The sequence below is a fragment of the Pteronotus mesoamericanus genome, unplaced genomic scaffold (genome assembly GCF_021234165.1).
Source record: "Pteronotus mesoamericanus isolate MK-2021 breed Mesoamerican mustached bat unplaced genomic scaffold, CSHL_Meso_final contig_202, whole genome shotgun sequence".
Taxonomy (NCBI): domain Eukaryota; kingdom Metazoa; phylum Chordata; class Mammalia; order Chiroptera; family Mormoopidae; genus Pteronotus; species Pteronotus mesoamericanus.
Genome location: NW_026555086.1, coordinates 1,643,602 through 1,667,475, shown reverse-complemented (window position 1 = coordinate 1,667,475; position 23,874 = coordinate 1,643,602). Strand labels below are relative to the sequence as shown.

Below are 23,874 nucleotides of genomic sequence, written 5' to 3'. Positions count from 1 at the left end.
GCCCAGGAGTCCTTCCTCCTGGTTTCTTTTTTTTGAACATGTCTGTCCAGTTTTTCAAACACCATGTATCACTAGAGTGTCTTACCCTGTGGTATGTTCCCATCTCTCCGTCAGGAAGAGACTGAAATAAAGGTGTGGGCTTATGGCGGGGCTCCCTGGGTGCACCGCCGGTCTGCCCGCCTCTTTCTGTCTCGGTGCCAAGCTGTTCTGATCACCGTGGCCTTGCAGTATAGTTAGGTATCAGGAAGCATGACTGCCCCGGTTTTGGGCAGGAACAAAAAGTGGAAATGGCACGAGCTGAGCATTTGCAAACCGTTTCGGTAGATGGGACACGCTGACTGTCCTAGGGCGCGCCTGGCGCTCCGGATATCAGAGCGAGGTGGACCAGCGGCGAGTCGGCGGGCGTCTTAGAGGAAATCCGCGGCCTCGCTGCCAGCTCCGCAGGTTAGACACGTGGCGTGCAACCGCGGGGAGCGTCTGCGGGAGGAAGAAGCGGGGACCTCGCGGCCGCGTGGCCAATGGAGGTGGGCGGTGCTCCCCCAGGCGGAGAGCGGCCTGGGCCCTGCCCGCCCCTCCTGACCCTGAGCGTGGAGTTCGGTGCCCCCCACCGGGCCCCGCCCCACGGCAGCCCCTTGCGCGCCGCCCGGAGCCGCGGTCCGTCGGCCTCTCTCCTGCTCTCAGACGCCCTGCCGCCCACCGCCCAGAAAAATGCTGCCACTTTGTTCCCAGCAACTTCACCTTGAGGGACCGGCCCTAAAGACCGTGTGTCACAGCCCTGGCCCGCGGTGGGGGCGGGGGTGACGCTTGTGGGTAGTGCACTGAACCAAAGGTCACCGGTTCGGTTCCAGGAGCAGGTACATGTCCGGTTGCGGGTTCTGTCTCTATCAGGGCACATACGGGAGGCGACAGATAAATGCTTCCCTCTCACATCAATATTTGTCTTCCTCTTTTTCTCTGTAGCTTCCCCTCTCTCTAAAAATAAATTTTTTAAAGAAACCACGGCCCCCGTTCCCTCCCCGTTGCTCCCTACCTTTGACAGGGGTTGACTCCCCATGTTCGTGTCACCGGCCAGGAGTGCGGGGGAGGGGCTGTGCAGAGAAGGCACCCTATTGGAGCCCAGGGCCGCTGTGGTTCTCAGTGCGTGGGAAGGTTCCGGTGCGACCTTCTCCCAGGGCGTGTGACCCGACGCGTCCACAGAGAGCAATGGCGCCCTCTCCTGAAAGCCGACAACTTAAAAAGCGGAACCCGGCTGGGACAGTGAGGTGCGGGCGGGAGGCAGAAGGGCCGCGTGCACTTGGCCTCTCCCTCTCAGGGGCCCCCGGGAACGGGCTGCGGGACGGGGTGCCCTCAGGGCTCCCCATGATGCCGGGGCTCTGGCTGCCAGGCCCCGAGCCCCTGGGCCCGGCGCGGGGGGCGCCGAGTCCCGCGACGCGTGCTGGGTCAGAAGTCGCCTTCACAGACGAGCGGCTGAGCGCCGTGACCTCCCCGGACCCCACGTCTGGAGGGTGGGCTTGGAAACCCGCCCCCCGTGGCCACGCAGCACGACGTCCTCATCCGTAATTTCCGGACCACGAAGCGGCCCCCCTGGGCCTCTCCCGCAGGAGGCGCCGGGCCGCCCTAGGAGGGGAGTTTCACCTGCTGCGCCACGAGAAAGTTTAAAATATGGGACAGGTGACTATTCAGTCGGGGCACTGACCTTCTTTCCCTTAGATGGGCAGTAAAAAAATGACAACAGACAACACAACAGTAGGCGGCGGGTGCGAGTGAACCAAAAGTACACCTCTTGTGTGTCAGGTCAGCAGAAATTAGAATTTATTTTCTGCAGTGCCCCAGAGTTTCTGTGGTTTTTTTGCGTGTGTCACGCGGTGAAAAGGCTGAGCATCGCAGGTGTAAGGGGCACACGGCGCTGTGGCCGCCCCAGCCCCCGTCGCTCCTGTGGGCCCGCTGCCGCAGAGGCTAGCTGCCACACCGCACCTTAGCCTTAAGCTGAGTCTGGAGGAAGTCCATGAGCATGCGAGCCACCTGCTGCTGAAGCCTCTCGTTGCTCAAGACCTGCACGGTCAGGTCTGCGATGTCTCTCCAACCCCAGTTCTTCAGGATGCCCCTGAGCTCGTTGAACAGCTTCTGCTCCTCAGCGGGTGACAGCTCCATTAGGATCTCAGGGACAGGCTTGAAGGGCTCACTCACCATCCAGGCCACCAGCCCTCCGACGGTGCCCCCTAAAAGACACGGAAGGTTCCGTGAGCCGGGCCCGGCTCACACACGATGGCCTTGAGCTCGCTGAGAGCCCATAGCCACCCTGGCGAGCCGGCACAGCCGACTCAGTGCCGCCCGGCTGCGCGGAGGGCACGGCTGGTGTGGCCGGACGTCCCGGAGCCAGGCAGCCGCCCCCCGGCAGGCGTGGGCCGGGCCCGCTCTCCTGGAGGCCGCGCGAGGCGTCTCCCCGCAGAGCTGGGCTCACGAAAGCGCTCTCCCTGGGCCGGAGGTTTCCCCGCGTCCGCGCCAACCTTCTCTGCAGCGGAGGGGCCGCGGAGGGGCCAGCGCCCTTCCCAGGACCGCCCCAGGAGCAGGCCGTGTCCTACGCTGAGCGGCTCACACGCCCCTCGCCCCTAAACGTTGCAAGTTTCCAGGGCGCCCCCACAGTGGAGGGGCCGTGCGGACGGGGAAGGAGACCCCCTCCTCTCTTGAAGCCGCATCCTGTGGACAGCCCCCCAGAGCGGCATGGTGATGGCGGAAAATGTATTTCTTTTTTAAAGATTTATTTAATGTGAGAGAGAGGGGAAGGGAGGGAGAGAGACAGGGACAGAAACATCGATGGGAGAGAGAAACATTGATCAGTCGCCTCTCGCACGGGCCGCGACAGGGGACCCGGCCTGCGCCTCAGGCAGGTGCCCTGGCCCGGCCGGGATCAAACCAGCGACCTCTTGCTCCGGGGGTCGAGGCCCAGCGCACCGAGCCGCACCCGCCAGGGCGATGGATACCCAATGTAACGCATTCAGCTAGTTCTCTTTCTGCTGCCCTCGAAGGGCACACCCACGGCTTCAAATGCACATTTGTTATCAGAGTCAACGCGCTATTTAAACACTGGAGGGCCCCGCATCACTAGAAAGTTGCCTTACACTCGTTCAGGGCAGATCTGCAGCAGGAAGACCGACCAGGAGATGGGCTCTGAAAGCCAAATGCCTTCAGGGGGTGGGCAGGTGACTGAAAGGAGTGACAAGGGCTGAGTGGGCCAGTGGTGACTAGGACTGCGGGGTCCCTGTCTAAAGGGCAAGGCCACCCCACGACAGCCAGCGGCTGGCACCCAGAGCGCCAGGTTTGCACCCTTTAACCATCGCATGGTTGTACAATGTCAGCATTCAGGGATTTAAAAGCGGAGGCTGAGCTGGATGCAGGCACCCCGAGAGAGCAGAGGCAGCAGACGCGGCGCTGACATCACGGCGGGGACACCAGGCTGACGCGACCTGAACCCGGTGGCCGAGGGGCACATCACCGTGGAGATGCCGGGGACGTCTGTGTCCCTGACGTGCAGCGACGGCCAGGGAGCTCGCCCTGCAGGTCCTGGGCCGAGATCTGCCGCGCGGGCCCGTGTTGAGACAGGCCGCAGCCACACCCGGGCAGACAGGCGTCCACGCAGCCCCTGGCCGCCCCCCCTCCACCCTCCCGAGGCCGTGAACGCCCGCGAGGTCCGAGAGACCGTCCCAGACCCCGGGACCAAGGACGCGCGGTACCAAAGGCCATGCGACAGCGCAGGCGGGACCCTGGGGCAGGAGAGGGTCCGGAACGTGAAAGCGGATAAAACCATGGACCTGAAGTCCAGGGAAGAGAGAACGGTGCCGGGACAGCGCCGGCCTCCGGCTGGGACGGATATCCCGGCACCAGGAGACAGAACAGGGGACCTCTGTCCACCGTCTCTCTGACTTCCCTGTCAGTCTGACACCGATCCAAGGAAAAAGCTCCTGTGAAAGGAGGCGCCCGGCCGGGGCGGCCCGGCACCCAGGGCGGCCCGTCCCGAATCTCTGCTGAGCCCGCGGGCCAGGCCGCCCCTTCGCCGGGGCCCCGCGGCGGCAGGGTCCGCCGCGGGCCCCTCCCCGCGCCAGGCCGCAGCCCGCCCTGCCCACAGCGGGAGCCACCGCCCGCCCGCGGTTCTGGACGCTGCCCGAGCCCGAGGTTGCGCCGCCCCCACCCCCGCGACACGCCCCTGTTCCTAGTGCAGAGGCCGCAGCGTCCCCCTCCCTCCCAGGGACCAGGGACATCAGCCGGACTTCAGTCGGTGCCGGAAACGGCCTCCCACACGGGGGCAGCTGCTGAGACAGGGGCAGGGGATGCTGTGGGCGGAGGCGGCCGCTTCTCCCGCATCCACTGTGTGGCTTGGGAACGGGGACACCCCTCTGGGCAGCTCGTGCGAGCCGGCCAGGCAGTGGGTGCCCCCGGTGGCCGCCCCTCCTGAGGAGGCCGGTGATGGCGGGGCAGGGGGACCACCCGGGGCGCAAGACACATCCCTGGCGCAGCCCTGTCCAGAGCGCCCTGGGCGTCTGAGACTCAGCCTCAGAGGCGTGTGTTTTCCCCGGGACGCGGTTTGTACACAAAGATCATTTCATAGAAGCTCCTCACGCAGCACACAGGCCGCTCTGAGGTGTCTGGGATGGGAGGCTTTTGTTCCTCAGCCGCCAGGCCGGCGGCCCCTGCGAGGCACGGCACTTACCAACGGCGAGTCCTGGGGGACCACCGAGCAGGCCACCAATGAAGGCCACGGTGCTCACCACACCAGCTCCCTTCCATGCATGGTGGACGGCTGCTTTCATTTCCTTCTTATCTGCGATGGTGCACAGCAGCCTCATGGCGTCCCCTCTCGTCAGGTAGGGCATCTTGGGGGCCCTTGGAGGAAGCCTTTCGGGGAGAGGTTCAGGAGTGTTAAACAGGAGAGCACCCAGCTCCACTGGGTGCATGAGGGACAGCCCACCGTCATGTGACAAGCTCCCTGTCACTGAGAAAGCAGGACTGCGGTCACTTCCTAAGCAAATAGAAGCAGCGGAGCCGACGGAACCCGTCTCCTCTGCCATCTCCGTGACTCCGACTGGGACAGAGTAAGAAGTGTCCCCGTTCATCCCAAGTGACGCGAAGCCTGGCAGAGTGCGGGAAGGCCCAGCCTGAGTCCTCTCGGGTGGCAGGAGGTCTGGGCTCAGGCCAAGCCAGGGAGGGGGACACAGGACTCGGCCCCCACGCTGCCCTCACACCCGCCCGGCCCGCCCTGGACCCCGAGCGGGGAGTCGGGTCCTGGCTGTGGGGCGATTAGCCGTGCGCAGGCTGGGCCCGGAGAGGCGGGGGGAACGGGTGCCTCGCGCCTGGAGAGCGGGGACCCCGCAGACCCCCAGACGTGGCGGCTCCTGGCCACATCCTGGTGCCAGTCCACACCCCTGGCCTCCAAGGCCACCCCTGGAGGCCACCCACTTCTACTCACGGGACGGATGAGGCAGAAAGATGGAGCAGCCAGAGGACGAAAGAAACGAAACAACTCCAGGGCCTGGCGTGTCTGCGGGGAGACGACCGGAGGAGGAATCGACCTTTGGAACAATGAAGTCAGAACAACTCTCGGGTAGGGGACTGTTTGCCGCTTTCCCTGGCTGCTGGGAAATGGAAAGACAACTCCCAGGAAATGATAAGGCAGGAGAGAGGTGGACAAACAGGTTCTGTCCAGGGTTCTGGGGTTCCAGCGCCCCCACGTGGCGGGGCTGGGAAGTCAGATCACAGAGGAGCCTCTTCCTGCTTCACTGGAGCCAAGGCGGGGCCCCTCCCTCTCCAGCCCCTCCGGCCCCGCCCCTTCATTCAGGGCTGGCCCTTGTGCAGTCTCCCAGGGAGCCCATGGGGACCTTAGGGGCTGACCTATTGCTCCGTGTCTTTTGGTGGATGTGGGTGTTTTGACCCTGGGGGGCCCAGGTGGATGTCTCCTGGACCAGGGCCCTCCGAGCCCTGGGAGAGACCTGTGTGTCCTCAGACCTGCCTGGGGACCTTGCGCATCCGCACACTCAGGTTCCGGAGGCCCCTGTGCTGCCGGGAGAGCCGGGGGACCCCGGGCTCGGGGCCGGCACCGCCCCCTCTTTCCCTCCTGCCATTTCTGGGACCAGCCATTCCCTACAGGGTGCAGGGGGCTCTGAAGGTCCCACTGACTCTGCCTTTGTGGCGGGGGACCCCCGCCTTCCACAGAAGGCCCCGGTGCCCTCTTGCTCGCTTGGGACAGCAAGACCCTGAGGGTGCAGGGCACACAGCGCCGGGCGTCTGTCGCGGGTTCTGCAGCTCAGAAAGTGCCGAGAGGCGCCCCCAGGTGTGTCTGTTCGGCCGCCGGGGCTTGAGTCTGAGAGGCCATGGTTAGGCCGGCCCCGCCTGCCGCCCCGGCCACGGGAGGACTCGCTGCGCCCTCCCCGCTCCGACTCCAGGTGTCCTGGGCCCCCAAACACCTCCTGCTTCCATGCCCCTCGCCTGCACAGGGGTCCAGCCACGGTGACCACGTGCAGACAGAACTCAGCCCGTGTCTTCCCCGGAAGAGGGCCCCTTCCGCTCCCCCGGAGGTCAACACTCATCCACACACAAGTGTCGCGGTGATAGGGCCACCACGCTCAGGCCCCTGGCCTCCCGCCTCGTGAGAGGGTGCTGTGCAGGGCGGGAGCCTCTCCCACCAGCCCCCATGGAGCCTTTAGGTCAATCTGGTCACCCAAGGCCGCCCCTGCCCTTCCCCCACCCACACGGAGCCCCTGTCTCCCTTTGGCCCGTGGACCCTCGGACCAGGGACCCACGCCCTCCCGTAGCCCCGCAGGGAGAGCTCGGGGCCTCGGGAGGGAAAGGCTGAATTAGGGTTCGGTGACAGTGCAGGCCCCGGTCCAGTAGCAGCTGTCCCCAGCAGACACCTGGGCCTCTGGCTGCGCCCATGGCGGGGCACGGGGGGAGAGGGGCAGGGGAGCGGTGGGGGGGCTGCTGATTGGGGGAAGGGCAGTGTGAAGGCCAAGGCGGGCTTCCTCCTCGCGTTCCAGGGCAAAGCTGGCGTTGGGGGCCTGAGGGATGCAGGGGGCCCCAGGAGTGTGGGCTCACAGGACCCCCCAGACCCCCAGTTCGCCGATACATGGACTGCTTGGAACGCCAGGCCCGAAGGAGTGCTGCGCGACCCGCGGTCCCGCCGGCTCGTTTGGGGCCTGGCGGGGGGCGGGGTGGGGGCGAGCCGTCTGTGCCTGTCCAGTCAGGGCTGGCTGAGGCGTCCCTGTCTCGCGACCCGGGCAGCGGCCGCGGAGCGCGTGACAAAGCTCTTTCCATCTCAGGGGTCATGACCCTGCAGGCGAGGGTCCCTGGCACTACAGAGGGGCACGTGGAGCCCCCACACGCCCACACCCACGGGGGCTGGCCTCAAACCACCGCAAGTCTGCAGAAGCCCTCCGGGGGCCTCCACGGCACCCCATGAAGCCCAGCAGCGACCCTGGGGGCGGGCCCCGATGTCACCCCCATTTCAGATCAGAGCCCGAGGCCGCAGGTGGCGCATGTCAGCGTCCGGGCTCCACCCCGGCCCACCTGGCTCTGAAGCCCTTGCTTGCGACCAGCGTCCCACGTTTTAAACCCTTTATACCGTACATTTCCTGGACCTTTGCTGTGGCCAGCTGTGTGTGGGCACCCACACACTGCCGTGGGGTTACAGTTGCCTGTCTGTCCGGCACACTCACAGGCTCGACAGGTGTGTGGCACAGGCCAACCGTGCTCTGTGGCGTCTGCTCAATGACCAACCCCCTGACAATGTGCTTCTGGGGACGTATCCCCCTCGGCCAGGGGCGCGTGACCCTGCCGTGTAACAGAGGTCTTAACCTCTGCCCTGAGGTTGGACGGACACGCTAACCGCTGTGTACGTTTGCTGTGCGCGACCCGATCTGTTTTGGGGTAGTGTCCACCTCTGAAGTCATGGCCACCGTCAAGGCCACGGGTACATGTGTCCCCTCCGGGTGTGCCCTCCTGCCCCAATATTACCTTTTCAAGTGCGCATGTGTGTGACGCCCACGGAACGTAAGGCTTCCCCCCGGGTGTGCACGAGACCGCAGCCTCGGCTGCAGGCAGGATGCAGTTGCAGTCTCCAAAAGTCACATGTCGTTCGTCCGTGCCTGAAGCTTTGTGCTCTTGGCCACCACTTGTTCTTTTTGTTTCCCTGGCCCCCTTGTGACAAGGGCCTTACGTAGTCACGGGGGGGCCCCTGCTATCGTGGAACAACCCCCCCTTTTTCCTGCTGCTTGGGGGACTGTCAAGAGCTCACGCTGACCCACTTCCCAGGGTCTCGGGGTGTCCCAGGCTTGGGGCCCGGAGAGGTTCTGCCTCTCGGCAGACAGCGCCCCCTGGTGGCACATTACAGAGCAGCCCACTCCCTCCCGCCCCGGGGCCGGAAGGCGGGGACTGGGCCGACTGGAAGACACAGGAGGGACAGATACAAGGTCAAGGTCCAGCCCTCCAGAGAAGGCCGCTGTAAGAAGTCACGCAAACCTTCACCCGGTCAGGTCTGAAGCCACGAGGCGCGCGCGCACCGAAGCCCCGCCGTGCGGCACCAGGCAACACGTCCCTCCCCTGGCAGCGGAGTCTCCGGCCTGGGGCTCCTGGACAAGGTGCCCTGTGGGGCCCCTGCACACGGCCCATGCCGCCCTGGTGCTCGCGGCGCTGAGGAAGGTCTGGCCGGGTGGCCTGCAGACGCCGTTCATCCTCTCTGCCTGGGCCCCTCCCTGGGGAGTGGCAGCGGGTCCCCGGGGTCCAGGACTGCCCCGAAGGTCGGAGGAGGCGGCCTGCAGGAATCCAAAGTGCTCCTGTGCACCCCGTGGGGTGTGAAAGCGACCAGGGGCCCTGAAGCCCCAGACGCGAGCCTGCACGTCCGCAGGGCCAGGAGCCCCGACGCCCCCCGACCCTCCCAGGGCGCCCCACCCTCCCCGGGCCGGCACCCCCGGAGCGCCGGGCTGTGTTCTCGGCGGCAGCGGGAGCCGGAGCTCAGTCGGGCCCTGAGCGCAGCACCCTGCGCGCCGCTTCCCCGAGGCCAAGTGCGCGCCCGCCCCTCACGTGCCCAGACCCAGGGCCGCGCGCCCTGGGTGCAGGCCACGCACACGCACGCCCCTGCAGCCTCCGAACGAGAGTACACGAGGACACTCCGTGATGTTTTGAAAACTGGGATGTTACGGTCAGCGCTCTTTTTTTATTTTAAATCACCTCTAAGGAGGCACCAGAGCCGAGCACTTACCGATTCCTGGAATCCTGACCCAGCCTCGCACGCAGCCCCGTAGCCACAGAGCCAGGGGCCGGTGGCCAGAGACCCCACGCCCTGGGCCCAGGGCCCCCGTCCCAAGGGCCTCTGAGGCCACACCCCCTTGTCCCCCGTCGCAGCCCCCGACACACGCCGCTTCTTTCGCCTGTCACGTGTTCAGCACCCCGCAGGGCGTGTGCCAGGCATCGGTTTGTTGGGCCCCGTAACCGGAACGCACACTGGGCGCTGCACACCGAGCCTGGCTGTCCCCCGCTCTGGAGACGAGACGTCTAGGGCGTCGGCAGGGCCCGGGGGAGACCCCCGCCTGCCTCTCCCAGCGCCTGGGGCGTCCGTCCGTCCTCGGCCCTCCTGGGCTCGCCGCTGCAAGCCAGCCCTGCCGTGAGCCCTTGCCCTCCCCGAGGGCCTGTGCGTGTGCCCAAAGGCCCTCTTCTTACAAGGACGCAGTCGCACGGTCTCCACTAGATCACTTCTGCAAAGGCCCTGTTTCCAAGTAAGGTCACAGGCACAAGCACCCGGGGTCAGGACCGCATCATAGCTTTTGGGGTGACGCGGCTCCACCCGGGACGCCGGGAACCGGGGGGCGGCCGCGGGACGGTTGCCCGAGCCTGCGCGCGACCAAGCGGCAGCCTGGCCGGGGCGCCGCCCACCTTTCACCTGCTAATTCTGAACCTGGTGGTGAGGGACAAGGCAGCTTTGGGACCGGCAGTGAGCCCTTCCTGGGCTCCACCACGGTCCTTCCGAGTCTGCAATGGCGTTCACACCCGTCAAATATCGGCAGACGGCCCTCCCGCCCCTCCAGCTGTCACTCGGCCCCACGCGGAGGATTCTCCGGGCTGTGGCGGGTGCGGGGGTGCTGCCAGCCTCCTCGCCGTCACTGTTGTCATTTTCCCAGCCGCCCTCCGTGCTGCGGCGCCTCCTCCCGGGCCCCAAAGTCAGCCGTGGGGACCACAGAGGGCTCGCGGGCCCTCGGGCCCCTACCCCTCTCTAATTTTCATCCGTTTCCCCAGCGCCGCATCAAATAAGCAGGCCGAGTAAAATCAGTGTGTTCTCAGCGCGGCTGCCAGAAGGATCCCCTGGCCCCTGCCACCCCGCAGACAAGCCTCAGCGTCCTCAGCAGCCACAGGAGGGTCGGTCAGGCCGAGGTCTCTGCAGCCAGGCTCAGGCGAACACCCAGCGAGGAGGAGGGTGGGTGCGCCCGTGGGACCCTGGGGGAGGGGCGTCCGCTGCAGCCCCGCCGGCGACAGGCACGACTTCTGCCGGAGGTGCCAGGTCAGCAGTGCGAAAAGTTAGACATTCTTTTTTTTTTTTTTTTTAGTTAAATTTTTATTTATTTATTTTTAGAGAGAAGAGAAGGAGGGCGAGAAACATCCGCGTGTGGTTGTCTCTTGTGCGCCCCCTACCGGGGACCTGGCCCACAACCCAGCCTGTGCCCTGACTGGGAATTGAATTGGCCACCCTTTGGTTTGCAGGCCGGTGCTGAGGCCACTGAGCCGGACCAGCCGGGGCCAAAAAACTAGACATTCTAAGTTAGAATGCACAGCAGGAACTCGGTAGAACTGAGATTCGCCCTAAATCCGTTTATTGGGAGAATATAGGAATGCTCCACTTCAAGGTCTAAGGTGAGAGTTTAGGATTCCAAGTCGAGTGTGGAGCTGAGAGCCAGGCGGGCCTGGAGCCAGGTGACAGGTGGCCCCGAGCGGCTCCGCAAGGCTAGGCTGCTATAAAGCACGTAAAAGAAAAATCCACCTTGTCCTCTATTTCAGGTCTTGCTGAAGACCTCTCAGTACCGAGAAGACTTATTTCTATTCGGAGAATGATTTTCTGTGGTTCTGTGGAACATGTCATTCTCACCCAAGTATTTCTATAATTATCCCTTTTCCGTCATAACACTGTTTCTGGAACAATAGGACTTTTATTGTATTGCCGTATCGGTATAATAGATGTTTTATTACAGAAAATTGCGGGAGAGTCACTTTTATGATTCTGAAGTTTTCGTTTCAAATTGCTCGTAGGCTGGGAATTCTTTCTCCCGAGTAGTGTTTAGTTTAGTGCCGTTTTGGGGTTTGGGTGGGGTTTTGGAGGGCGGGAGAGTTGAACTCTGGACTGTTGGAGATTTCGTCCAATGAGAGTGTTTCCTTTGCCGGTGCAGCCTGTGGCTGAGCCATTCCCCCCTCCCCCCGCCCCGTACGTGCTCACGTGTTGTTAGCTTGTGGTGCACACACCTTTTGAAAATGCCAGTCTAGAGTGTTCTCTCCCTATTGGCATGCGTTAGCCGGCTCAGCAGCCGTAACAGAAACCACAGGCTGGAGGCTCCGAGGACAGACGTCTATTTCTCGCGGTTCTGGAGGCTGGACGTCCAAGGTCGAGGTGCGGGCAGCGGCGGGTCCCGCCCGGAGGCCCGTCTCCTCGGTCCGCAGGCGCGGCCGCGTCTCCTCCGTGCGTGCGGGGAGCAGTGGCGCCAGGGCCTCTGCATGTGCATTGGGGAGCGCCCGATGCGGCCCACAGCGCGGCGTCCCCTCGGTTGCTGTTGCTGAGGAGAGTCCCAGAGCCCCTGTAGCCACTGAGGCGGACCATCTTTACTGTAAGAAGGAATCGACGACAGCAGCGAGAGGGACGACAGAGAGCTGGAGCCTTCGCGTGCCGTCGGACCAGGTGACGTCCCGTTTCGGATGGCAGCCCCGCGGGGCGGTGGGGGGCGGTGAGGGCTGGGGTTGTTCTTGGTCGGCGCCCTGGCCTCAGAGCCCGGCTGGCCACACCTGCGTCATGCGTCCGGTACGATGGTTTAGGGAGGCCCCCTCGGGGCGCGGGCGGGCCTCCAGTCCCGGACGTGAGGTCCAGCCTGAGGTCCAGTTGACCTTCACACGCCGCAAGGGTCGCGGGACCTGGAAGCATGGGACACTAGCCACCCAGCAGGCGGTGCCACCAGAGCCCCCGCTGTGGTGACGCGCTGTTTCCACGTGTTCCTGATCAAATGCTCTCCCCGCTGAGAGTCCCGAAGCTCTGATGGCGGGACACGTCCTGGGCGCTGGGAGGGCAGAGGGTCCCCCGTCCCTCTGAGGGCAATGGGCACGTGTTAGGCAGGCGCCCCTTCTCCTCAGAGGAGGGAAGCAGCGAGTGTGAAGGTTTGCTCTAGTCACTGTGATTCCAACGTGAGTTCTGCAACATTCCCTTCCGTGTGACCAGGGCGCCTGTGTGCTTGTGCACATTTTCTGGGGGTTTTTGTAATAGCAGTTTTTCTTTTTTAAAAAGATTTTAGTTATTTCATCTTAGAGAGAGGGGAAGGGAGAGAAAAAGAGAAGGAGAGAAACGTCGATGTGAGAGAAACATCAATCGGTTGCCTCCCGCACCCCCCGCACTGGGGACCTGGCCTGCAACCCAGGCCTGCGCCCTGACTGGGAATCGAACCGACGACCTTTCCGTTCTCAGGCCGGCGCTCAGTCCACGGAGCCACACCAGCCAGGGTGTTAAGAGCCATTTTTCATTCTTGCCATATATAGACATACAGCCATGCCTGCAAGACAAAGAAAACGGCATCTTGAGGAAACACACCGATCATGAGTGAGGCTCTTTCCAGGCCTGTCGGTGCGACACGCACCCCCACGACACAGGTAGCCCGTCGGGCGCGCTGCGGGCGGCCGGGGGCTGCGGAGACGGTCGGCTCTGAAGGAGGGCTTCTCGGGGGCATGCGGAGGGCGGCGCGCAGAGGGCGCTCTGGAGGGGGTTGCACTCAATGTCTCGGACAGAAACAGAACAGCTCCCCTCGTCCTCCGCAGAGCCTGGTGCTCAGCTCACACCTTTTTTCCTTCCCATCATTTAAAATCCAGATTTTGCCCTTACTACCTCCTTGCAGAACTTCACCCAAAGCAGCGCCTTCCCCTGCCTGTGAGTCTCCGGGCAGCGCCCCCAGGCGGCCGCCTGCCGGCGGGGGCTGGAGCCTCCACCCACCGCCACGGAGAGCCCGGTTCAAGGCCGCGGCACCTTTTATTTCGGGAGCCATGCGGACACCACGTGAGGCCGCGCAGGTGCCCTGACGTCCCTCATGGCGGGGGCGGGGGCCGCTATAAACAGAGCCCGCGCTCTCCGTGTCTGCCCTGAGCCTCCCACGTGGGGCTGAGCACACGGCGGCCATCTCCCTGCACAGCAGGCCTGCTGGACCCTGGCCTGACCCCCTGTGCCCCCGCTGGCCTGTGGGAATCCGTGCGTGTCCCGGGAAACCTCACGCTATGCACCGGGCCACCCAGAGGCTCCACAGTCATTTGCTGGTGGACACACGAGGCATGACACGCAGCGCTTTGTTCTAGACCCATAGGGGGCGCAGATTCCTCCCGCGAAAACGCCGCGAGAGGAGCCGCTCCTGAAACCAGCCCTCTCTGCCCCTGGTGCTCCCCACGGCGGCGGCATTTCAGGCCTGAGGGCTGCGCTCGGGATGCGCACCGAAGCCAACACGAGGGGGCGCTGGAGGTCAGGAAATCCCGGACCGTGGCCCCGGGCAGAGCTGAGTTCTCCTTCCCACAGTCAGAGCGTGGCGCTGGGTGAGCGCTGCCCCGAGGGAACGAACCACCCGCGCCTTCGCCGCTTCCGCTAGGACGCCGCTGTTATTCCGGAGCCGCTCCCCGCGGCGGCGCGGGGTCTCAGGACCGGCCCCGAGTACCGGAACGCGGGCGCGCGGGAGGGACGCTGCGTGTGTCACACACTCGGAATCCGTGCCCGTGCCCTTCCGGGGCTGATGCAGGCGGATGCCCGACGCGTCTACTCTGGGGTTTTCCAGGGAAGTCGGGGGCTGCAGACGCCAGCATGACCCGGGGGCTTCCCCCAAGGTGGAGCCTGAGGAAAAAACCGGGGCCAAGGTCGCTCGTTGGCAAGGGGGTCTCAGGAGCCAGAGACAGTGATGGGGAGAGAGGAGAAGCCAGCACCAGGATGCGTGGGCAAGGCGGGCGGTGGCTGTCGAGGCGGCCGCAGGCTGCTCAGGCCCGCGGGGGCTTCCGGGCGGGAGACGGAAGCCCCTCGGGCCACCCCGCCTGCCGCCCGCTGCAGCGAGTCCCCGGCACCGGGTGTCCCGGGCCCTGCATGCTGTAAGCGTGCGAGGACAAGGCGCACGGCCCTGTCCGGGGTTCAGAGGGGCGGTCCGAGTGCGCGGGGGCGCCCCCGCGGCGGAACAAGGCCAGAGGAGGGCACAGCACGCCGGAGGCTCGCGCGCGGTTCCGGACCCAGGCGTGTCGTTTAATCTGAAAATATTTGCCCGCCTCTTATGGGTGACAAGTTTGCTCTTAGAAGGCTTGCCCTCCGCGCCCCGGCACGTGCAGACACGCTTGTGCCTGGGTGAAGGTGTCCTCGCTGCCTTCGGAGCAGATGGGCACGGCCGCAGCTGGGCCCCAGGGCCCACCTCTCCGTCCCCGGCCTCTCTCGGGCCCCTGCAACAGCCTGGCTGGCAGGTCAGTGCGGCCCAAGGGCTTAGGGTGGCTCGGCCGGCTTCCGGCCACCCCAGCACCCCCTTTTCACTGTCGGGCTCTCTGGACTGTGCACCTCGGCACCTCTGGGGGTCTCGGGACACCTCACAGCCGTGTCCCAGCTCTGGCAAGGCCCCGTGGGCATGTGACCAAGGCCACCGGAGTTCTCAGGCACCGAAAGGCCCCTGACGCCCGTGGCGAGGTGTCTCCTTCCTGAGGATCGGCCAGCCAGGCGCCCTGAGCTCCAGACCCACAGGTGGAGGTGTCTGCGCAGCGCCCGGGGCCGGCGGCTGTGCAGGGAGGAGGTCCCGGGGCGCGGGGCTGGGCATGGGGGTTGGTGGCTGCCGGGACTGGCCCCCCAGCCCCGGGCCCCTTGCCATGGGGCCGCCTTTGTGGCGTCGTGGCCCCTGCTCATGCCCCTCGCGCCGAGATGGCTCAGCTCCAGTCCTGGGGCCTCCCCTCTCCCCGGTGGAGTGACAAGTGGACCCACCCAAAGGGCGAGGGTGGAGAGGGAGAAAGGGCGCCCCCCCCCCCGGAAAGCTGGGCACTCTCCCGGGAGTGCAGGCCAGCCGCTGGGCAGGAGCCGTGTCCGGGGGGAGCGGGGAGCAGAGGCGAGTGTGGGGCGCCGCCGTCGGCGCAGGCAGCCTGCACGGCCCCGGCCTGTCCTCTGGGCCCCACGCAGGAAAGAATCCGGCAACCGTGACGACAACAAGTTTTCGAAGCCACCCCCACCAACGCTGAGACCTCAACGAGATTTTTTTCAGGGAGGAGTCCTCAGAATAATTTAGGAGAAGCATCTTTGCAGGCGAGGGCGAGGTGGGGCGACCACCGCTCCTGCTCAGGGCCCCACAGGCCGGAGCCTCCGCTCCCCGTCCCCGCCCCCTGCTCGGCGAGGCCGTCTCCGCAGGGAGGTGTCCTTCGATCGCCTTCGTTCCTCAGACGCCGCCAGGCTCCTGCCACGGGTGCTGCCCGCTCTCACGGCGGCGGCCACAGAGCGAGCTTCCGGCTCAGGAGAGGCGGCCGCCGGGACAAAGAGGGTCCTTCAGGTAACAGTACAGGAACGGATGAAAACAAAATAAGGTGATATGATAGATATTGGAGGGAAGAGAGAGACAGATAGGCTGACAGACAGATAGGTAATAGATGAAAGAAAGAAAATGGACGGATGGATGGATGCATAATGGATGAATGGATGGATGGATGGTGGATGGATGGATGGACAGGTGCTGTACGGATGGGTGGGTGAGCGGATAAATGGATGGGTAGATGGACGGATGGGTGGATGATGGATGGATGGTGGATGGAGGGATGGAGGTAGAGATACAGACATTGGAGCTTGTCTTTGGAACATGGAGAGGCCTCCCTACTACGGCCCCACCGCGGCGCCGCCCTAGAGGTGCGTGGTTGAGACCCGTGGGGGCTGGGAAGGCCAGGAGTCAAGAGCCTCCTCCGGGCGCTGGCCCCCCTGCGGCCTCTGCTCACGGAGCTTTTCCACGCGGAAGGCTGCACGCACTTGCAAGCCTCACACTCCTGCTGCCAAGAGGACTTGGGCCGTGTCCCAGACCCCTGTCCACGTGGACAGGAAGCCAGCCACCTTACTGCCCAGGAGGCCACCCAGCTCAGGAGCCGGGGCCTTGGGCTACGTGGAGGTCACAGCGGCACGGAAGGCGGAAGAGGCACCGGGGCCCCGCAGACCGGCACGCCTCGTCCCGGGCCACCAGGAAGGGCCGCAGACTCCGGCCTGGCCAGGAGTGTCGGCGGCCCCGCTCCCACGCCTGTGCCGCGGGCACCGCCCTGCACCCGCCCGCCTCCCTGGGCCAGTCACTGACCTTTCAGCAGAGAGACACGGAGCCCCCACCTGGTGCCCACCCCAGGGTCTCAGGAGAAAAGGCAGGGGGTGCTTCTAAGGGCTCCGGCCTCCCCAGGACCTGACAGCGCTGGCTGGCGACACGCGTGTCCCACCGTGTCCCCATCGGCCTGCTCATCTCCCCAAGCCGGGGAGCCCACCGTGAGGGCAGATACTGAGCGCGGTTAGGAAACGGTGCGTCGCCCCAAAGCCAGCACACGGCCGTCGCATGCCTCTATGAGTAAGTGTGTTATGAAGGCTTTGCCAGCCTGACGGGCAGATGCAGGCAAGGGGTAGGTTGGCTCCACGGTGCCGGGCGCCAGGCTCCGGGGCCAGTGAACGCTCTGTGTGAACGGGTGAGCTGGCCGACATGGGGCCCAGCGAGGGAGTCCCCTCCCCTCCCCGGCCTCGGGGCCTAGCTGGGCAAGGCCTCCCTCTGGACCTCAGAGTCCCAAGACCCCGCCAGACTCCCCCCTCCTTCCCTCCGAAGCCACACGCGGTGCAGACCGCGCCTGCGGGGCCACCCATGGCTCCCAGCTCCTGGAAGGTCTCCCAGCCTCGGCCGCTGCCCCTCAGGCGCGAGCAGAGGAAGGCAGGTGTTAGAGGCCAGCCGCGGCCCGTCCGCACGGGCAGGAGGGCAGGGCCTGGGCCGGGGCCTCAGATTTCTGTCCCGAATTTTCCCGTTCTGAATATTTCATATACGAGCTTCCTGATGGACTCATTTCCTGGGAAGCTAAAGATACCCCTAAATGCCTAAAAATAAACCCGAACTGCTAAAACTTCAGCGCTTCTCACCCTCGCCCGTGCCAGCTGGGCCTGGCGGTGTTCCCTGCGACACCGCCCAGAGCCACGGGCAGGACGGACACACGCGAGCGCGGCTCCACCGGCCTGGCCCACAGACCCCTTGACCATCAGTTTGCCCAGCCGCCTGGGGGATGCTATTGAGATGTTCTCTTTCCCTCTCTCTCTCTCTCTTTCTTTCTCTCTCTCTCTTTCTTTCATTCTCTTTCTTGCCTCCCTCCCGTCCCCCCTCCTCTCCTGCCCTTCCTGCCCGCTCCAGCCCTGTGGCTCCTGCCCCCTTACTTTGGTGTTTAGGAAAGCGTTGCCCACTCATGGGCTCCCCGGGCCTCCTCCCGCCGGCCGCTGCCCCTAAGGGCCCCTCTGGCCCCTGTGAGCGCCGCGCGGAGCCTCTGCTTGACACCCAGGAGCGAGCCCGCATGGCCCACGCGTCACACTCAACCGCGTTTCCGGGGAAACTTTTACATAAACATCTGCCGTAGAAATAGATCTGGTAAATGAGTCAGAACTCCCTCGTCCCCCCCAAACCAAACTGTGAACAGGAATGGTTATCAGACCAGTTAAAGGAATAACCCTATTAAATAAGTCACTTTGCTCTCCAGCCATTTCTGTCACCAGTGTCCTGAGGGGAAAGCTTGTAAAGGCTTGGACTTACGGGCCCACGGGGACTCCACTGGGCGCGCGTCGTTACACAAGGGAAAGCTATTCCCTTTAAAGTCGATGAATGGGAGATACATTTTTGATTCATCATTAGAAACAGAAAAATGGTAATGGCGTGCGATACGCATTTGCAAACCGTTTCGGGAGACAGGAAACACAGGGCTGACCTCAGGCGCCCCCCGCTCTGGATTTCACGAGGGGCACCCGAGGTCAACCGAGCGTTTGACCTCGCGCCGACGCTCCAGCAGCGAGGCAGACGGGCGCCTGGGAGGAAATCCGCGGCCTCGCTGCCAGCTCCGCAGGTTAGACACGTGGCGTGCAACCGCGGGGAGCGTCTGCGGGAGGAGGAAGCGGCCCCCCAGGCCGCCTGGCCAATGCGGGTGGACGGTGCTCCCCCGGGCGGAGAGCGGCCCGGGCCCTGCCCGCCCCTCCTGACCCTGAGCATGGAGTCCGGCACCCCCCACCGGGCCCCGCCCCGCGGCAGCCCCCCGCGGGCCGCCCCCTGCGCCCCGCCCCGCCCCGCCCTAGGTCGGCCTCTCTCCTGCTCTCAGACGCCCTGCCGCCCACCGCCCGGCAGGTGCAGGGACCGACGCCCGGGAGGGGCTGTGTGTTGCCCTTACAGTGGCCCCAGGCAGCCAGGGGCCTTGGTGTCACCCCCAACGACCCCGAGTGCAAGCCTCTGTCGAGTGCCGCCTGGATGCTGCACCGACGTCAGCAGCGGCCCACAGAGCCCCCTGCCAGCCCTCCCCGTTTCCGCGTTCCACGCATCTCAGTGTCTCCAGGCAGAACCCAGTGTCCAGAGAGTGGTCGGGACGCAGGAGCAGCGTCCACGCTCCCACAAGGGATGGAACCAAAGCCTCCCCCCATATCCTCTCCCTCGGGCGCCCCGCCTTCCAGTGCCCTCAGTCATTGCAGGCGCCGCCGCCTGCTCCCGGGGGAGGGCGCCCCGAGGGGCCTCGCCCTGTCGCTGGGAGACCACCGGGCAGCGCTGCCTCGCGGGAAGGAGTCTGCAGCGAACAGAACTGCAGCCTGAAAAACGTGGACACCTGCTTCCCTACAACTTCCCTGGGAGGGACCGGCCCTAAAGACCGCATGTCACAGCCCTGGCCGCGGTGGGGGCGCACGTGGTGATCTCAGCGGGTTGGGCATCGTCTGCCGAGTGGAAGTTTGCAGGTTACATTCCCAGTCAGGGCTCAAGCCTGCGTTTGGTCTCCAGTTGGGGTACAAACCAGAGGCAACGATTCGATGTCTCTCTCTCCTCAGTGTTTCTCTCCCTCTCCTTCTCCGTCCCTTCCCCTCTCTCTAAAAATAAGTAAATAATATATACTTTTAAAGATGCCATTGACCCTATAACTTGCCCCTTGCCCCCTACCTTAGGAAGGGGACAAGTCTGCGGGTTTGTGTCACCGGCCAGGAGTGCGGGGGAGGGGCTGTGCAGAAAAGGCACCCTGTTGGAGCCCAGGGCCGCTGTGGTTCGGAGTGCGTGGGAAGGTTCCGGTGCGACCTTCTCCCATGGCCTGTGACCCGACGCGTCCACAGAGAGCAATGGCGCCCTCTCCTGAAAGCCGACAACTTAAAAAGCGGAACCCGGCTGGGACAGTGAGGTGCAGGCGGGAGGCAGAAGGGCCGCGTGCACTTGGCCTCTCCCTCTCAGGGGCCCCCGGGAACGGGCTGCGGGACGGGGCGCCCTCAGGGCTCCCCATGATGCCGGGGCTCTGGCTGCCAGGCCCCGAGCCCCTGGGCCTGGGGGGGCGCCGAGTCCCGCGACGCGTGCTGGGTCAGAAGTCGCCTTCATAGACGAGCGGCCGAGCGCCGTGACCTCCCCGGACTCCACGTCTGGAGGGTGGGCTCGGAAACCAGCCCCCCGCGGCCACGCCGCACGACGTCCTCGTCCGTAATTTCCGGACCACGAAGCGGCCCCCCTGGGCCTCTCCCGCAGGAGGCGCCGGGCCGCCCTAGGAGGGGAGTTTCACCTGCTGCGCCGCGAGAAAGTTTAAAATATGGGACAGGTAACTATTCAGTCGGGGCACTGACCTTCTTTCCCTTAGATGGGCAGTAAAAAAATGACAACAGACAACACAACAGTAGGCGGCGGGTGCGAGTGAACCAAAAGTACACCTCTTTTGTGTGTCAGGTCAGCAGAAATTAGAATTTATTTTCTGCAGTGCCCCCGAGTTTCCGTGGTTTTTTTGCGTGTGTCACGCGGTGAAAAGGCTGAGCATCGCAGGTGTAAGGGGCACACGGCGCTGCGGCCGCCCCAGCCCCCGTCAGTCCCGTGGGACCCCCGCCCCAAGGAGGTGGTCCCCAAACTGCACGTCGACCGTGAGCTCCGTCTTGAGGAAATCCACCAGCATGTCCGCCAGCTGCTGCTGGAGACTCTCACTGCGCATGACCAGCTCCATCAGCTCCATGTTGTTTATCCAACGCAGGTTCCAGATAATGGCCTTGACTCTATCAAACAGCTTCCTCCGCTGGTCTTGGGACAATACCAGTAGGATCTTATGGACGGGCTTAAAGGGGTCATCCGTCATCGCCTTCCCTAAGAGCCCCCCGAGGGTGCCCCCTGGAAGACAAAGAAGGCTCAGTGAGCCGGGCCCTGTGTATAACTGCTGTCCTTGGGAGCGGCAGCCTGCGGGACGTAGTGACTCTTGTTGAGAGAGCAGAGAACATCAGACGCGGCGCTGACATCACGGCGGGGACACCGGGCAAATGCGACCTGAACCCGGTGGCCGAGGGGCACATCACCGTGGAGATGCCGGGGACGTCTGTGTCCCTGACGCGCAGCGACGGCCAGGGAGCTCGCCCTGCAGGTCCTGGGCCGAGATCTGCCGCGCGGGCCCGTGTTGAGACAGGCCGCAGCCACACCCGGGCAGACAGGCGTCCACGCAGCCCCTGGCCGCCCCCCCTCCACCCTCCCGAGGCCGTGAACGCCCGCGAGGTCCGAGAGACCGTCCCAGACCCCGGGACCAAGGACGCGCGGTACCAAAGGCCATGCGACAGTGCAGGCGGGACCCTGGGACAGGAGAGGGTCCGGAACGAGAAAGCGGATAAAACCATGGACCTGAAGTCCAGGGAAGAGAGAACGGTGCCGGGACAGCGCCGGCCTCCGGCTGGGACGGATATCCCGGCACCAGGAGACAGAACAGGGGACCTCTGTCCACCGTCTCTCTGACTTCCCTGTCAGTCTGACACCGATCCAAGGAAAAAGCTCCTGTGAAAGGAGGCGCCCGGCCGGGGCTGCCCGGCACCCAGGGCGGCCCGTCCCGAATCTCTGCTGAGCCCGCGGGCCAGGCCGCCCCTTCGCCGGGGCCCCGCGGCGGCAGGGTCCGCCGCGGGCCCCTCCCCGCGCCAGGCCGCAGCCCGCCCTGCCCACAGCTGGAGCCACCGCCCGCCCGCGGTTCTGGACGCTGCCCGAGCCCGAGGTTGCGCCGCCCCCACCCCCGCGACACGCCCCTGTTCCTAGTGCAGAGGCCGCAGCGTCCCCCTCCCTCCCAGGGACCAGGGACATCAGCCAGACTTCAGTCGGTGCCGGAAACGGCCTCCCACACGGGGGCAGCTGCTGAGACAGGGGCAGGGGATGCTGTGGGCGGAGGCGGCCGCTTCTCCCGCATCCACTGTGTGGCTTGGGAACGGGGACAGCCCTCTGGGCAGCTCGTGCGAGCCGGCCAGGCAGTGGGTGCCCCCGGTGGCCGCCCCTCCTGAGGAGGCCGGTGATGGCGGGGCAGGGGGACCACCCGGGGCGCAAGACACATCCCTGGCGCAGCCCTGTCCAGAGCGCCCTGGGCGTCTGAGACTCAGCCTCAGAGGCGTGTGTTTTCCCCGGGACGCGGTTTGTACACAAAGATCATTTCATAGAAGCTCCTCACGCAGCACACAGGCCGCTCTGAGGTGTCTGGGACGGGAGGCCTTTGTTCCTCAGCCGCCAGGCCGGCGGCCCCTGCGAGGCACGGCACTTACCAACGGCGAGTCCTGGGGGACCGCCGAGCAAGGCACCCAAGATGGCCCCACCTATAGCAAGTCGGCGACACCTGTTAGAGGGCTCAACAGCCACTAACATTTTCTTCTTCTCCGAAATGGAGCACAGCATCCTCATGACGTCTTGCATCGCGACGGGCATCCTGGCAGCCGCAGAGGGAGCCTTTCGGGGGAGACGTTCAGGTGCGTTAGCGTATTTCCAACGGTACCGCCAGTCACCCCAGAGCGCTGCGGGCCGGTCCCCGTTTTGGGGAGAGCACCCTGCTCCACTGGGTGCATGAGGGACAGCCCACCGTCATGTGACAAGCTCCCTGTCACTGAGAAAGCAGGACTGCGGTCACTTCCTAAGCAAATAGAAGCAGCGGAGCCGACGGAACCCGTCTCCTCTGCCATCTCCGTGACTCCGACTGGGACAGAGTAAGAAGTGTCCCCGTTCATCCCAAGTGACGCGAAGCCTGGCAGAGTGTGGGAAGGCCCAGCCTGAGTCCTCTCGGGTGGCAGGAGGTCCGGGCTCAGGCCAAGCCAGGGAGGGGACACAGGACTCGGCCCCCACGCTGCCCTCACACCCGCCCGGCCCGCCCTGGACCCCGAGCGGGGAGTCGGGTCCTGGCTGTGGGGCGATTAGCCACGTGCAGGCTGGGCCCGGAGGGGCGGGGGGAACGGGTGCCTCGCGCCTGGAGAGCGGGGACCCCGCAGACCCCCAGACGTGGCGGCTCCTGGCCACATCCTGGTGCCAGTCCACACCCCTGGCCTCCAAGGCCACCCCTGGAGGCCACCCACTTCTACTCACGGGACGGATGAGGCAGAAAGATGGAGCAGCCAGAGGACGAAAGAAACGAAACAACTCCAGGGCCTGGCGTGTCTGTGGGGAGACGACCGGAGGAGGAATCGACCTTTGGAACAATGAAGTCAGAACAACTCTCTCGGGTAGGAGACTGTTTGCCGCTACTCCAGGCTCTTAGGAAATGGGAGGCCTGCTTCCAGGAAACAACAGGCCAGGGGCCGCGTGGACAGGCAGGCTCTGCTCTGGGTCCTGGGGTTGCAGGGCCCCCACGTGTCCAGATCGGAAATCACAACACAGAGGAGCCTCTTCCTGCTTCACTGGAGCCAAGGCAGGACCCCTCCCTCTCCAGCCCCTCCGGCCCCGCCCCTTCATTCAGGGCTGGCCCTTGTGCACAGTCTCCCAGGGAGCCCATGGGGACCTTAGGGGCTGACCTATTGCTCCGTGTCTTTTGGTGGATGTGGGTGTTTTGACCCTGGGGGGCCCAGGTGGATGTCTCCTGGACCAGGGCCCTCCGAGCCCTGGGAGAGACCTGTGTGTCCTCAGACCTGCCTGGGGACCTTGCGCATCCGCACACTCAGGTTCCGGAGGCCCCTGCGCTGCTGGGAGAGCCGGGGGACCCCGGGCTCGGGGCCGGCACCTCCCCCTCTTTCCCTCCTGCCATTTCTGGGACCAGCCGTTCCCTACAGGGCGCAGGGGGCTCTGAAGGTCCCGTCGAGTTAGCCAGCAATGAAGCAGGAAGGGGACCTGGGGACCTCAGCGCGGAAGGATGACACACACGCCCCAGGAAATGTCCCATTTTCAGAGACAAAGGAACCAGAGTCGGGTCCCCTTCCCAGGAGGCCCGCGGTCCCCCAGCATCGCGGTCGCCCTGGAGCTCTGGGCCGGGCCCGGGCTCTGCGGCCCTCAGTCAGGGGTCGCGTCTGTCCACCGCCCCCGCCTGTCCTCTCAGAGCACCCCTGCCTCCCTTCACCTCCTGGGGACACAGGACACGCCCAGCAGGGTCGGGGGCCGTCGGGGCAGGTGCGAGGCTGTGGGTCCGGAGCAGCACAGCTCACGGCCACGGGCCTCCCGCGCAGAAGCCGCCTCCCGCGCACCG

The 23,874-nt window shown here is 65.0% G+C and overlaps 2 protein-coding genes across 2 annotated transcripts; both read right to left on the bottom strand.

Annotated features, from left to right (window-relative positions):
* Positions 1-1,794: 1,794 nt before the first annotated feature.
* LOC129068121 (protein C19orf12 homolog) lies at positions 1,795-5,692 on the bottom strand. The gene is made up of 3 exons (XM_054570235.1): positions 5,462-5,692; positions 4,706-4,890; positions 1,795-2,219 (listed from the first exon to the last, which is right to left on the bottom strand). Exons 2-3 carry the CDS (start codon positions 4,866-4,868, stop codon positions 1,957-1,959), a joined length of 426 nt encoding a protein of 141 aa, XP_054426210.1. The 5' UTR covers positions 4,869-4,890; positions 5,462-5,692; the 3' UTR covers positions 1,795-1,956.
* Positions 5,693-20,152: 14,460 nt separating this feature from the next.
* On the bottom strand, positions 20,153-23,059 carry LOC129068120 (protein C19orf12 homolog). The gene is made up of 3 exons (XM_054570234.1): positions 22,785-23,059; positions 21,977-22,157; positions 20,153-20,582 (listed from the first exon to the last, which is right to left on the bottom strand). Exons 2-3 carry the CDS (start codon positions 22,134-22,136, stop codon positions 20,287-20,289), a joined length of 456 nt encoding a protein of 151 aa, XP_054426209.1. The 5' UTR covers positions 22,137-22,157; positions 22,785-23,059; the 3' UTR covers positions 20,153-20,286.
* Positions 23,060-23,874: the final 815 nt, after the last annotated feature.

What these genes read in the sequence shown, in the direction of transcription:
- LOC129068121 (XM_054570235.1), bottom strand. Translation starts at nt 4,868, where the DNA reads ATGCCCTACCTGACGAGAGGGGACGCCATGAGGCTGCTGTGCACCATC. An exon ending in TCCCCCAGGACTCGCCGTTG is followed by an intron (nt 2,220 to 4,705) that starts GTAAGTGCCGTG and finishes CGTGTCTTTTAG; the next exon opens with GGGGCACCGTCGGAGGGCTG.
- LOC129068120 (XM_054570234.1), bottom strand. Translation starts at nt 22,136, where the DNA reads ATGCCCGTCGCGATGCAAGACGTCATGAGGATGCTGTGCTCCATTTCG. An exon ending in TCCCCCAGGACTCGCCGTTG is followed by an intron (nt 20,583 to 21,976) that starts GTAAGTGCCGTG and finishes TTTGTCTTCCAG; the next exon opens with GGGGCACCCTCGGGGGGCTC.